Here is a 15,421-nt window from a genome sequence, read left to right as displayed (position 1 = left end):
GAAATTCTGTAATCCTTCAACAAAAAATGTGTGTGTGTGGTGGGGGGGGAGTGGAATTTAAACATTTAAATCCAATTTAGATTTTTATCTGAGCTATCAAGAGATGGTAGTAAATAGTGCTGAGAGACAGATCAGCTATGATCTAACAAAAATTGGCAGAGCATGCTAGGGACCGATAGACTTTTCCTGTTCCTATGAAATTAGTCACAAGGGACAAGTTATTGATACATTTGTAAAATCAATTTAAATCAAACGTGAAGGTAATACAGAGCTGACATCGCATGCAAATGTATTTAGGACAGTGCAATTCCTATACAAAAACAACGTGGAAGAACAAAGTCAGGGATTCACTACTGAAGGGGAACTAAGCTGTCAAATGGGGCATTTCTAGATTTCCTTTCTTGTTCATTGCCATGATGTCCAAAGGTTACATTTTACTTTATGAAGGAATATAGAGACAGGGTCTCTTTATGTCTTCGTGTGGAGCAGAAATCATCCAGCATCCGAAGTGAAGACACCATACCTCTGCAGAGTGCAACATTAGCAATTGATGATCATCAGTAAACCCTTTCTGTTCTGGACAACCTAATTCCTGAGTTTTTCTAGGACTAAGTCCAGGTGTATATACAGTAGAACAGAGATTGATAAACAACTTGGTACAGTTTAACAACATTCTAATACAGAGGCAGGGCAAACCTTTTGTAGTAACACACAAGATTGCAGGACGAATTCCGAGGGTCATGCAACATCTTCTCGGAGGAGAATGGACAGTTAACATGCTGCATGACCTTCTGAGTTCCTGCTGCATATTATGTGTTGCTTCAGATTCCAGATTGTAGTCTCTCGTGTCTCCAGACCTATGTAGCTATCACAACTATTCCTGTTACAATGTTCCTGTTAAAGTGAATACTGATATGAGTGGTGCTCACTATACCTCTTGCCTCTGGCAAAAGATTGGGCCTGATTTCTCTTATGGTTGGAATTAATAGTCCAGGTGGAAGGAGATGAGGCCCTAAAATCTAATCCAGTCCATTCAATTCCTTAGGAAAGACCAAACACAAGCAGTTGGGTGAAGCTTGAACTTGATACAACTCAGGAAAAGTCTCTGGGCAGTTACAAAACAACACTTCTCTCAGATCTACAAAGATACGGAACATTCCCTCTGATAAACAATTTTTACATTTCAAGAAACAGATTTTTAGTAATTGAAATATTAAGAAAAATATCTAGACAGCTGATCAGATCTGTGTATCTGGTTCAAAATCTAACTTGTAGTAACTCAAAGAACAAATAGATGTTTGTTGTCACGAGTCTACAGAAGGACAATAACAAAATCTCCTCAAATGAAAAATTAGATCCAAATTCCTCATATTCCAGAAACAGCATTATCTAGTCTGCAGCCCCCATGAATGAAACGTTAATCTCCTGGACTCTATTGAGAATAATCGCCAGGAGAAAAGTCATAAGACTATTTTTTTTAACTTTTCTTTGAATGCTTTTATTTACTATTTATAAAAGTACACAAGATGGGCATCAAAAGGCTGTCTGATGGGAGAGAGTTGTTGGAGACCCAAGTCACCTCGGGCAGATTCTAACATTTGGAGAACAGACTTGCCAGGGCCATCTATAGCAATCTGGAGAGAAGGAGGGCAAAAGTGAAAGTGCAACAACCAATTTCTACCCTTTTTTCAAACATCATTTATTTCAGCGGGAAAGAGGGGGCGAGAGCCTGAGGGAAATATTCTTGCCATTTCGCTCCACCCTCCCTCCCCAGTGTTAAGAAAAGCTTCAGTCTGAGTGGAAAGCTAGGGCAGTGAGGGGCTGTGGAAGTGACCACAGCAGCCAAGTAAAAAATACAAATGCAAAACAAATGTTGAAAAAAAAATGAAGGATACATTCACAATAACATTCATTAATACAGAATTAATCACAAAATAGATTTTAGACACAGGGGCCTTCATTCTTATGACTGTCACATCATTGTGACCTGTTCCTGGAGAAGAGTCTTTAATTTAAAAAAAATCAGTCCGCACACTGGTGAAACTTTACTCTCTTTGCCTCCTTGTGTGCACGCAGTGCTGTTAGTCGAGTGAGTCACTATTATCCAGGCCCAGGTCATTTACATTGGTCGTCTGCAGTTCCCCATTGTCTTCATCTTCCTCATCATCTTCCTCTTCGATCTCCTCCTCCTCATCCGTTCCATCCAATGAGTCATCGCCCGCATGGCCGGCCATCATAGCCTGTTGCATGGCAAGGGTGGCAGTGTCGGAGGAGAGTGTCTGCAGACTGTCCATGGCTGTGGTCATAGTACCTGAAGGGAGGAAACCTGTTAGTGTTTGTAGTGGCGATCCAAGAAAGAGAGGGAATAGAATGGGAAGGAAGGAAGGGGAGTGGAAGGAATGGGAGAGGAAAGTTCAAAAGAGTATGACTGGGAAAGCTTGTTGGAGAAGAAACTATAAGACATAAGAGCCAAATGAGGTCCTTTGGCTCATTGAGTCTGCTCCGCCATTCCATTATGGTTGATTTATTATCCCTCTCAACCCCATTCAACCCTGGTGCCTTCATCACATAACCTTTGGCACCCTTACCTGTCACGAGCCCTGCTGGCCTCTTGCAGCTTGCTGTAGGGTGTTGGGCTTCTAGATCTCTCGAGCATCTGTATTTATTAATCGTTACATTAACTAGAGCTTTCTGTTTAACCTTGTCAAGTTAATTGTGACTGGCTCGGGTTTTCCACATTCTATGATTATTTAAGGGGACTCTTGTTTAGCATTGTTGCAGAGTCCTTGTGTGTTTGTGGAGAATGGTTTGTCTTGTGGTGTTGCTCGGTTGTGCCTCCAATGCTCTGTTGGTATTCCTGTGTCTAACCTCATTTCCTTCTCTGCATGGGAGTCTGTCGTTCCTCTGCTCATGGTTTGAGTCATTGCCGGCACTCACCATGATAGAGTCTGCTGTTCCTCCGCTCCAGGGTTGAGTCATTGCCAGCACCTTGTTTCCGAGCTACATGTGCAAAATTTCCGAGTTATATGCGCAAAGTTTCCGAGTTATATGCCATGTTTCCGAGTTATATGCGCAAAGTTTCTGAATTATATGCGCAAAGTTTCTGAATTATATGCACAAAGTTTCCGAGTTATATGCCATGTTTCCAAGTTATATGCATAAAGTTTTTGAATTATATTCACAAAATTTCCGAGTTATAGGCACAGTTTCTGAGTTATAGGCGCAAAGTTTCCCAGTAATTTGCACAAAGTTTCTGAATTATATGCGCAAAGTTTCCAAGTGATGCGCACAAAGTTTCTGAGTTATATGCGCAAAGCTTCCAAGTTATATTCAGAATGCAATGTTTCCAATCAATACACACATTGCAATGTTTCTGAGCAATATGCGCAATGCAATGTTTCCGAGAATGCGCAATCCAATTTTTCCAAGCTATGCACAATGCAATGTTTCCAGGGATGCGCAATCCAATTTTTCCAAGCTATGCGCAATGCAGTGTTTCCCAGCTATATGTAACACATTGTTTCTGAGCAATGTGCAATGTAATATTTCCAAACTCTATACAATGCTATGTTTCCGAGAATGCGCAATCCAATTTTTCCAAGCTATGAGCAATGCAATGTTTCCGAGCTATATATGCAATACAATATTTATGAGCTATATGCGCAATGCAGTGTTTACAATCAATACGCACAGAAACTATATGCACAATGCAATGTTTATGATCGATACGCACCAGAGCTATGTGCGCAATGCAATTTTTACGATCAATACACCCAATGCAATATTTATGAGCTATATGCGCAATGCAATGTTTACAATTAATACACACAATGCTATGTTTCTGAGCTATATGCACAATTTGAGCTATATGCGCAATGCAATGTTTACGATTAATACGCACAATGCAATGTTTCCGAGCTATATGCGCAATTTATGAGCTATATGCGCAATGCAATGTTTACGATTAATACGCACAATGCAATGTTCCTGAGCTATATGTGCAATGCAATGCTTCTGAGTAAGCGCAATGCAATGTTTCCAAGATATATATACAATGCTATGTTTCTGAGCTATATGTGCAATGTACTGTTTCCGAGCTATATGCGCAATGCATTGTTCCTGAGTTATATGCACATTGTTCTTGCGTTTTCCAGACCTGTCTTGAGAACATCAGGTCTGTTCTGGGTTTTCCGGCCCAGTCTCGAGAGCATCAGAGCTCCATGGGCCGTCAGAGGCTGGCCTTAGGGAAGTAGATACTGTTATGAGCCCTGTGGGCCTCTGCAGCTTGCTGTAGAGCGTTGTGCTTCTAAGTTTCCCGAGCACCTGTATTTAAGGGTAAGACAGAGGGAGGGAAGGGGAAGTGAGGGAGAGAGAGGGGTGGGAAGGTGAAGGAGAAAGAAAGAGGGAGAAAGAAGGAGGGAGGGAGGGAGTGTGGGATAGAGAGCGAGAGAGAGAGAGAGAGAGAGAGAGAGGAGGCAGAGAGAGAGAGAGGTTCATGGGAGAGGGAAAACCAGGAAAGGAAGCACAGGCTGTTTGCATTTCAGGGAATAGAGAGAAGACTGCAACACAGCAGGGAATGAAATTCTCACTGTGTGCCAGGTTAGGTGAGTGCCAGCTTCATGCTTACTGTCTGGATTGCTGGGATTCCCTCCTTGCTGCTGTAGGACACCCGCTGCAATTGAGTCAGGCCAGAAACGCTGAGTTGGCCGGTGCTGGGATTTGATTTTCTTAGCTTTAGGAGCTGGGTCAGGATTACTGGCGTCAAGCATTGGCTGCAGGATACGCCGCCTGGCATTGATAAACCTGGAGAGAGACACAACAGTGTTAGTGTGAATCTCAAACTCCATCCAAGGGAGGAGGATATCACTCCTCACAGTCAACAGTTTACCTCAAGATAACAATTACACAGCATAAAATCTGTGCACATGAACATAAGACCTGCTTTAGTAAAAGAACAACAATTTTATGGGAATGCTCTAAGTTTAATGTTCTTTTCTCAGTGATACTCCACCTAAAGGATATTTTTCATTGTCATCATATCACCAACTTGGAATTCTCAACTCACAGCCACTGTGGAAAGAGTAGCACCTACAAATACGAAATGTAGCTTATAGGACTGCCATTCAATCCCAATTCATTCAGCAACATTTCCTAATCAACTTTGGTCTACACGTGACTCTAAATCTGTGCTATGGTTGATGAGTGTAACTGCCCTCTGAAGTGACCTCAAAATTTACTCAAACTTAAGGACATCGAACAGTACAGCACAAGGACAGGCTCTTCAGCCCACAGTGTTGTGCCGAACCAGCTAAAAAGCAAATCAAAAAACACCTAAACACTCATCCCTCCTATCTACACAATGTCCATATCCCTCCATCTGCCTCACATTCATGTGCCTATCTAAACTTCTCTTAAAAGCCTCTAATGTGCTTGCCTCTACCACCGTGGACCGGGCAGCACATTCCAGGCATCTACCACTCTCTGAGTAAAGAACTTACTCCTCACATCCCCCTTGAACCAAACCTCTCTCACCTTCAATGCATTCCCTCTGATATTAGACATCTCAACCCTAGCAAACAGATGTTCCCTATCTACTCTATCTATGCCTCTCGTAATCTTGTGAACCTTTATCAGATCTCCCCTCAGCCTCCGGCACTCCAGAGAAAACAACCCAAGTTTATCCGGCATCTCATGACAGCACATCCCCTCTAAACCAGGCAGCATTCTGGTGAACCCTTTCTGCACTCTCTCCAAAGCCTCAACATCCTTTCTATGCAAACACGAGGAAATCTGCAGATGCTGGAAATTCAAGCAACACACACAAAATGCTGGTGGAACGCAGCAGGCCAGGCAGCATCTATAGGGAGAAGCGCTGTTGATGTTTCGGGCCGAGACCCTTCGTCAGTCCTGACGAAGGATCTCGGCCCAAAATGTCGACAGTGCTTCTCCCTATAGACACTGCCTGGCCTGCTGACATCCTTTCTATAGTGGGATGACTTCGTTTTGCTCAGTGGGAAAGTGGAGCAAGTAGACTATCATCATGTTTTTAGTGCACCAGGGAGGGGTGACAAATTGCTAGCATTGCCAATGATGACTATATCGCAAGATTGAACAGAAGGAGCAGCCTTGTGAAGGCAGCCCATCATCTGCTCAGAAATATGCAATAGGCAACTTATGTGACCTTGCCAATCCATCCAGCTGGCATTGAGCACTGGCCACAGGGTATGCTGGCTGGCACTGAGAAACCTGGAGTGAGACAGAATGGCATTGGTACAAAGCTCAAACTACAGCTGAGAACTACATTTCCCCCCCTTGATGCTGAAATTGAGAACCTGCTCTGCAAATATAATTTCTGTCCAAGGAGCTTGAGAGATGAGTTGGTCTATCCAGGGCTTGGAAACACTGCAGAATTCAACCACAATTTTCTGAGACACAGTACGTTTGAGAGTGGTGCCCCTTTTGAGCACACTGATGGTGGAAGATTACACAATGATAATTGGGGTGGCACGGTAGTGTAGTGGCTAGCAGGATGTTTTACAGCACAGGCGACATGGGTTCAATTGCCACTGCTGCCTGTAAGGAGTTTGTATGTTCTTCCCATGACCGCGTGGGTTTCCTCCCACAGTCCAAACACGTACTGGTTGGTAGGTTAATTGGTCATTGTAAATTGTCCCGTGATTAGGTTAGTATTAATTCAAGGAAATGCAGGGCAGCGTGGCTCAAAGTGCCAGAAGGGCCTATTCCATGCTATATCTCAATAAAAAAAATTACTTCTGTAAAATTTCTCAGAAGGTCTAGCGTCGTTATCACAAAGTCTGATGTAGTGCTGGAAGAGGTGGGTAGGTGTTGCCAGCATGTGCTTCTCTTACTCTGAGGGCTTTCCCTCCTTGAAATGGGAAGATGGTGGAGGAAGTGCTGTACAGGTGGTTGTGGTAAAGTAGGGAAGAGCACTTGGTAAAGACACAAGAGAATGCAGATACTAGAATCTGGATCAACACACAAGATGCCGGAGGAACTGAACCAGGTTAGAGAGTCAACACTTTATTTCCTTCCACAGATACTGATTGACCTATTGAGTTCCTTTAACAACTCATTTTTCCCTCAAGTGACAATGGCCAGCATTGTGTTCCTTAGTTCAGCCAGTAGAAGACTGCAAATTGATTTAGGGTCAGTCCTGGGGCGATCTGGTGATGTCCATCGTGTTATTTTCCATCTACTGGGGATCACTGTGATCTCAATGCAGGTTGTAGACATGACTTGCTTTCATACAATCTGCACCAGATGGCCTGCTGCTGCTCGCGGTTGATCACAGATCAGGGTGGAGACTTGATCCCTGGCAATGAGATCATCAGTGTTCAGGGAAAGAATAAGGAGAACACAAAGAAATAACTCTTAATGGAACAGCCATGGAACCAACTGGAATGGGAGCCACAGTAGCATAATAGTTAACGCAACACTATTGCAGCTTGGGGCGTCGAAGTTCAGAGGTCAATTCCTGCACAGTGTGTGAGGAGTTTGTACATCCTCCCCGTGAATATGTGTGTTTCCCCCCCAAATTCCAAAGAGATCCTGGTTAGTAGGTTAATTGGTCATTATGAATTAGGCTAGTACTAAATATGTGGGTTGTTGGGCAGTACACTTTATCAGGCCGGAAAGGCCTGTTCTGTGTAGAATTTCTAAATAATTAAAATAAAAAGTAAACTTCGCCTATTATGCAGCCATACAGGTGGATCTGTGCCCTGTGATCCTGTTGAAGTGAGAATTGAGCCCACATGTTGTCAATATTCTGGCCAATCACTTTCACAAGAGATTCAGCAGATGCTGGAAATCCAGAGCAGCACACACAAAATGCTGGAGGAACTTAGAAGGTCAGGCAGCACCTATGGAGAGGAATAAACAGTCAATGTTTCAGGCAGTGACCTTTAATCGGGACTGGACAGGAAAGGGGAAAAAGCCAGAATAAGAAGGGGAGGGGAGGGAGTACAAGCTGGCAGGTGATAGGTGAGACCTGGTGATGGGGTAGGCGGGTTGGTAGGTTGGGAGAGGGAGGGTCATGAAGTGAAAAGCTAGGAGGTGATAGGTGGAAGGGGTAAAGGGCTAAAGAAGATGGAATCTTATTGGAGAGGACAATGGACCATGGGAGAAATAGGAAGAAGAGGGGCACCAAAGGGAGGAGATGGGCAGGGAACAGAAGGGGTAAGAGGGTTGCTAGAATAGGGAATGGAAAATGAGAGAAGGGGGAGGGGAGATTATACTGGAAGTTAGAGAAATCAATGTTCATGCTATTAAGTTGGAGGCTACCCAGACAGGATACGAGGTATTGCCCCTCCAACCTGAGATTAACCTCATCATGGCAGTAGAGGAGGCCATGGACTTCCACGGGAATGGGAAGTAGAATTAAAATGGGTGGCCACTGGGAAATCCTACCTTTTTTACCAGAAGGTGCTCAGTGAAGGTGCCCAATCTACCTCAGGTTTCACCTCCCAGCAGAGGGAGGTTATGCACAGATGAAGGGAAGAGAAGGGTAAGAGGGGAGCCCAAATGCAAAATTGAAATAGAGAGAATGGGGAAGAGAGGAGAAATTACCAGAAATTAGAGAAATTGATGTTCTTTGCAGCAGGTTGGAGCCTACTCAGATCGAATATGAGATATTGCTCCTACAACCTGAGAGTGGCCTCATCGCGGCAGTAGAGGAGGCTGTGGATCAACACATTGCATTGGGAAGTAGAGTTAAAATGGGTGGCATGAGGAAATCCCACCTGTTGTGGTAGATGGAGCTAAGATGCTTGACAAAGCACTCGCCTAATTTACATAGAGTCTCAGCGGCCACACTGGAAGGACCAGATACAGTAGATGACCTCTACAGACTCTCGGGTGAAGTTGGCCTCACCTGGAAGGCCCTCTGAATAGTAGTGAGGGAGGAGGGGAATGGGTAGGTGCAATACTTGTTCTGCTTGCAGGGATAAGTGCCAAGAGGGAGGTCAGTCGGGAGGGACAAATAGACATGGGAGTCATAGATAGAGCGATCCCTGTGGAAAGTGGAGAGTGAGGTGGTGGGGGGGAGGGAAAGATATGTTTAGTGGCCAGATCCTGTTGAAGATGGCAGTCGTTATGGAAAGATGCGCAGGATGCAGAGGCTCGTGGCATGGTGGGTAAGAACAAAGGGAACCCCATCTCTGTTATGGAGGGGAAGAAGGTGTGCGGGTGGATGTTAGGGAAATGGAGGAGATATGGATGAGGGCAGCATCGATGATAGAGGAAGGGAAACTCAGTTCTTGGTTCAGCCTGGTTAAGGGCATCTCATATTCCTCATTCTGAGAGTATGGGATTTAATCCAAGACATCTTAGACTGTGTGCTTCAAAGCCAGGTCACACAAGGTATTTACAGATCAAGCACTGGGACAACATCAGAACAAAGGTTCTTTTTTGAAGAGATTTGAGGAGTTTGAGGAGATTTGGTATATCACCAAAGACTTGTGTAAATTTCTATAGATGTATGGTGGAGATCATTCTGTCTGGGTGCATCACCCTGATCAGGAGGCTCCAATGCACAGGATCAAAAGAGGCTGGAGGGGTTTGTAGACTCAGTCCAGCTCCATCACAGGCACAAGTCTCTCGACCATCGAGGACATCTTCAAGAGATGGTACCTCACAAAGGCAGCATCCATCGCTGTACCCTCATCATCTCTTCTCGCCATTCACACTGGGGAAGAGCTACAGGAACCTGATTAACCACAGTCAATGATCCAGAAACTGCTCCTTCCACTCTGCCATCAGCTTTCTGAACGGTCCATGAACACCTTGTTGTTCCTTCTTTTCACACTGTTTAGTTATTTTTGTAATTCATGGCAACTTAGAGCTTTCTCTGCACTGTTGCTGCAAAAAAAAATCAAATTTCACATCATATGACACAGTGATAATGAAAATAGAAATCTAAAGTCTTTGGTGTTATTATGGGACTTGTTTAATTTGCCCATAACTTAGGCTTCTCTGTAGGACAGGAGTCATGTCTCAGACTGTTTTCAATCAGGTGACAGGAAAAAAACCGTCAAAAATGCCAGGAATGCTGACAAGGTTTGAACAGAGCGGCAGTGGAAAGAATTGAATTGACCCTTGGTTCTACAGCTACATTTCCCCTCAAGCAGCCCCTCAACGTGAAGGATAACTTGCTTCCAGTTCACTGCATCATGAGGTGGCAGATGAGGCAACAATGGCACAAGTAGAGTTATTGTAAATACTCTGTCTCTTTGATGGCCAAAAGGCTGAACTAGCACTCTGAAGGCAACGGTGAGCTTCATCATCGATGTCTGCGTTTGCCAAGGTACAGCCTCCCCAGCATGCCAGCGAGGATGAGGGCTGTTGGTCAGTGAGTTATTAGTTGATTCTGGAATCAGGGTTCCATGTGGGCGGGTGGCACAAGTCACAGTGACCCCCTACGTACTCAGATTGGGGAGACGAAATTCGAGGCCTAGTATTCGGGGTCCTGGTCATCGGAGACTCTGTGTTCGGGGATCCGGACATTGTAGAGTTTGGGGTCCTGGTCACCGGTGAGTCTGTCATTCGTGGCCTAGTGTTCAGGGTTCTTATCATCGGAGAGTTCTGCATTTGAGGCCTAGTGCTTGGAGCCGTCATCCAGGATCCTCATTCGTTGCCATTGGAAAATCCTGGGGTCGTTATAAAGATTGGAGCCCAAAGGCTGATTGGGAGTCCAGAAGTCAAGGTCCGATGGCCGCAGCCCTGATTCCACTGAGGAAGTCAGCACTGGAGGCTGCAGTCCAGAGACAATCCGTCCTGGGGTTGGAGGACTGTGTGCGTGCGCGGGTGGGTATGTCATAGGTAGGAACGGGGATTGTTTTGCTGTTGTTCTTTTGTTGCTTCTTGTGTTCTGTGTTGTTCTGCCAAGAATTGTGGGCATGCTAAGCTGGTGCTGGAATGTGTAGCAACACTTGCGGGCTGCCCCCAGCACATCCTTAGGTTTTGTTGGTTGTTTTTATGTACTTGTGATCAATAAATGAACGTGAATCTGGATCTAGATGACTGGTGAGTCACTATTGTACAACAGGAGCACAATGACGGAGAAGTCTTGCAGAGGAAAGCCCACTCCACTGCATGCTTCAGTGAGCAAGTCACTGATGACATCATCTGCGTACTGCAGCTTGGGATTGAGGCTGGAGTGACCTTGGTCCAGAGTGGGCAACTTGGGTAGAATAGTTTCCCATTCGTCCAATAAATCAGCTCCACTCCAATGTGAGAAGCCTGTTGTGGGGTGAAGAGTAATCCTACAATAGGAAAAGTGTTGGAGTAATGACACAGTCTTCTTTGACTCTTGTACTATTCTTCCTTGTTCCTTCCTATACTGGAAGTGGACTTGTTAATTAGATCATAATATAGAAGTTCCATTTTAGAATATGATAAAGTTCCCATTTAAATAATGTCATAATTGAAAATTTTCCACATCTCATCTGATAATGGACATAATCCAATAAAAATCCAAAATTTGTATCCAGGTATGTCTGAGTGAAGTTATCAGTACCGATTAAGAATGGGAAAGTTTTAGAAAGATATGGGCCAAATGCTGACAAATGGGACTAGTTTAGGCGGGCATCTTGATTGTCATCCATGACTTGAGCCAAAGGGCTTGTTTCTACAACTTGCATGCTGACATGCAGTCTCTGCGTTTTCAATGGAGCTGTAGTGTGCTCAAAATTAAGTCTATTGTGCCTCTTGATGACAGATCCCACAGCGTGATTCAGGAAGCAGCTACTCAGCTAATGGAGGAAGCAGATGAGAAGGAGCCTTGTGATCACAATCAAATTTGCCTCCTTTCTTGAAAGCAATCACAAGTATTGCATCTCTGCCATCTCATAGCACATGGTCCTCTCCCCACATGTGGGAGATAAGGCCCTCAATATGCGTTTAATATTCCTCTCTGCCAAGTTTTGAAACTTCACCAGGGATATTGTTTCTTTAGTGGCCTTGCTGGTTTTCAGCTGATGTGTGGACTTGGTGGTCTGGGGCACGTACTGTAACCAAAGAATTTGGTTTGTCTATTTTAATAGCTGGTTGTTATTATATTAACAATCTGCTTCTGTGGAATTCAGCTGTTGAAGCAGCTTAACAAGCAAAAATAGAACATTTTAAGCAATGAACTTTTTCTTCAAAAAATATTTTGAATACAAGATGGGGGATTATGATATGAAAGAATTGAGCTTCAATAGAAAACACATAGTGAGATTTCAAAAATATATTTGTAGGAAATAAAATCCAATGTGCTTCCCCCATTGGCTGAATAGCTGTTTCCTGAATCACACTGTCACCGGGCCACTGGATAGGGAAACATGACAATGGGGCAAGGACAGGAGAAGGTGTTGCTGCATTTGTCAAATCCAAGACCATGAATAGAAATTAAAATAAAAATAAAGGTCCTTCAAAGAACCCTAAAACTTAAGGAGAATACTCAAGGAATAGGAAACAGTAAGCATAAAGCAACACACACAAAATATTGGAAGAACTCAGCAGGGCGGGCAGTATCTATGGAAATGAACGTCTTGGGCCAAGACCATTCAGAATATAAGGTGTTGCTCCTCCACCCTGAAGATGGCCTCATGATTGACCACCAGAAAGATCCGCTTTTGGTGGATGGAGCGAAGGCACTTGACGAAGCCGTCTCCCAATTTACAAAGGATCTCACTAATGTAGAGGAGGCCACATCAGGAGCACCAGACAGAAAAGGTGACCACAGGAGATTCGCAGGTGAAGTGTTGCCTCATCTGGAAGGACTGTTTGGGGCCCTGAATGGAGGTGAGGGAGGAGGTGTATGGACAAGAGTAGTATTTAAGTAGCTTGCAGGGGTAAGTGCCAGGAGGGAAATTAGTGGGGACAAAAAATGGACAAAAAATTGCAGAGAGGGTGTCCCTGTGGAAAATGGAGGTAAAGATATGTTTAATGGTAAGGTCCCTTTGGAGATGGTGGAAGTTGGGGAGGATGATGTGTTGGATACAGAGGCTGATGGGGTGGTAGGTAAGGACAAGAGGAACACTACCACTGTTAAGGTAACGGAAAGATGGGGTGAGCGCAGGTGTTCAGGAAATGGAGGAAATGTGAGCGATGGCAGTATCAATAGTGAAGGGAGGGAAACCCCATCCCAATGCAGTCATCAATGTAGCGGAGGAAGAGTTGGGGAGCATTATGGGGGAAAGATTGGTACATGGACTGTTCTATGTAGCCAACAAAAGGCATTGCTGAAGCCCATGGTGTGCCCATCGCTACCCCTTGGGCTTGGAGAAAGTGGGAGGAGCCAAAGGAAAAATTGTTGAGAGTGAGGACCAGTTCTGCCAGACGGAGGAGTGTGGTGGAGGGGAATTGGCTGGTTCTTATGTGAAGAGAGAAGTAGCTTTGAGGCCTTCATGATGGGGGAGAGAGCATCCATGATGAGTTTTTGAGGTCAGTGAAAGTGTTGGTGACAGTTTTCTGATAGTCCGGAGTTCCCTCTTGAAGGAAGTGTGAGGAAGTATTTGAGAGTAGCTGCTTGGCCTCAGCAAAGTAGAGGTCAGTGTGCCCCTCTACAACAGCACCCACTTCGTCTGTGGGTTTGATGACAAGGTTGGGACCGGTGCAGAGAGAGTGGAGGGCAGTGCGATCAGAGGGGGCAAGGTTTGAGGAGGAGAGCGAAGTGCTGAAGTTGAGATGGTTGATATCTCGTGGGCAATTCAAGATGAAAAGATCCAGAGCAAGCAAAGAACCGGAGCGGGATGTGCAAGAAGAGGAGTGCTGAGGATGGGGAAAAGGGTCATCAGTGCGGGGTGTGGAGTTCTTGTCAAAGAAGTGGGCTCGGAGATAGAGGCGACGGAAGAAGAGCTCAATGTCGTGGCAGGCGCAGAACTCACTGAGGTGCATATGAAGCGGGACAAAGGTCAGGTGCTTGCTAAGAACAGAATGTCCTGCCTCAGAGAGGGGAAGGTCGGAGGGAATGGTGAGGACACGGCAAGGATTAGAGCTGGGATCAGATGTGGGAAGAGAGCTGGTGGTGTCAGTGGAGAGAGGAGTGTTGGGGTGCATTGGGAAAGTGGGGTGGGAGCAAGATGGAGGTTCTGAGGACCCAAGAGGTGACAGTAGGGCCTTGGTGGGGGGAAAGGGAGCCTGGAGATCCAGCAACAGCAAGTAAAGTCTCAGCCTGGAGGTGCTGGTGGTCGAAGTCCAGGCTGGAGCCGGAGACAGAGGCCACGTAATTAGCAGTCTGAAGGTGTCTGGGGTCGTAGGAACCGGCATTGGCAGTGGTGGAATCCAAGTTCTGGGTCTGCTCAGGGTCGTTGGAACTGGTGTTAGCGATAATAGCATCACCGGCCCAGAAACGTCCAGAGCCATCAGGTCCAGGAATGCAGTCCGCGAGGTCAGTGATCTGAAGCCGTCAGATGGAATCGAGATCCAAGCAGGAGGCAGCGGGGATTGTGGTCAGGAGACGTCCAGGGGTGTCAGCATCCGTGGCCTGGAAACGGGCGATCTTCCGATCCTTACTGGAAGCGAGGAAGGCAAAGAACCGACTGTCGAAGGTGTGGATCTGGTGGAGAGCGAAATGTTGGAGAGGTCCGTGACAGGCAGAGGAGAGAGAGGCCAGCAGCTGTAGCAGAGACTGAGACGGGGCAGAAAGGGTGGCATGTAAAATGTGGAGGAAGAAGCAATCAATTAAACATGAGTACCTGGGATCCTTGGTGAGTCCAGGATGAGAGACCTGAAAACGGATCTGGAGGTCATGTGGAACAAGATGGCGGCAAAAACAAGCTCCCAAAAAGGATACATGGCTGTGGTAGCAGGTTTGGCTGAGCACATTGTCAAAGAGTTGGAGGGCAGCACAGATCACTGAGAAGGAGCAGTCAGACAGGGTTTCTCTGAACTCCCATCGAGGAGAAGATTTAAACTTCAAGGAAGGCATCTTTTGAAGAGACTTTGCATTATAAACACAAGAGATTCTGCAGATGCTGGAAGTCCAAAGCAAACACACACAAAATGCTGGTAGAACTCAGCAGGTCAGGCAGCATCTATGAAGGGGAATAAACAAAAAGAGAGAAAAGGAGGACGGGTCCCAGGGGAAGTGATCGGCAGGTGAGAAGAGGTAGAAGGCCAGAGTGGGGAATAGAGGAAGAGGCAAGGGGGAGGGGTAAAACAGGTCATCAGAAGGAGAAATCGATACTTGTGCCTTCAGGTTGGAGGCTACTCAAACAGGATATAAGGTGTTGCAACTCCACCCTGAAGATGGCCTCATCTTGGCACATGTCGGAATGGGAATGGGAATTGGAATGAAAATATTTGGCCACGGGGAAGTTCTGCTTTTGGAGTTTGGAGTGGAGGTGTTTGATGAAGCTCTCACCAATGCAGAGGAGGCTGCACTGGACACAATAGACGATCCCAGCAGATGCACAGGTAA

The 15,421-nt window shown here is 45.5% G+C and overlaps 1 protein-coding gene across 4 annotated transcripts in view; it reads right to left on the bottom strand.

Moving 5' to 3' along the window:
• Positions 1 to 218: 218 nt before the first annotated feature.
• Positions 219 to 15,421, bottom strand: part of pknox2 (pbx/knotted 1 homeobox 2) — a 474,673-nt gene continuing 459,470 nt past the window's right edge. For all 4 annotated transcript variants that reach the window (XM_073029725.1, XM_073029722.1, XM_073029723.1 and 1 more), the window contains 2 exons: positions 4,628 to 4,803; positions 219 to 2,311 (listed from right to left, as the gene is read on the bottom strand). In XM_073029725.1, the coding sequence (XP_072885826.1) occupies positions 2,082 to 2,311; positions 4,628 to 4,803 (406 nt within the window). In that variant the 3' untranslated portion in view covers positions 219 to 2,081. The remainder of the gene's footprint in view (positions 2,312 to 4,627; positions 4,804 to 15,421) is intronic.

The sequence above is a fragment of the Hemitrygon akajei genome, chromosome 26, assembly GCF_048418815.1.
Source record: "Hemitrygon akajei chromosome 26, sHemAka1.3, whole genome shotgun sequence".
Lineage (NCBI taxonomy): Eukaryota > Metazoa > Chordata > Chondrichthyes > Myliobatiformes > Dasyatidae > Hemitrygon > Hemitrygon akajei.
The sequence above is the reverse complement of the archived record's forward strand: the minus strand, read 5'-3'. Positions and strand labels throughout refer to the sequence as shown.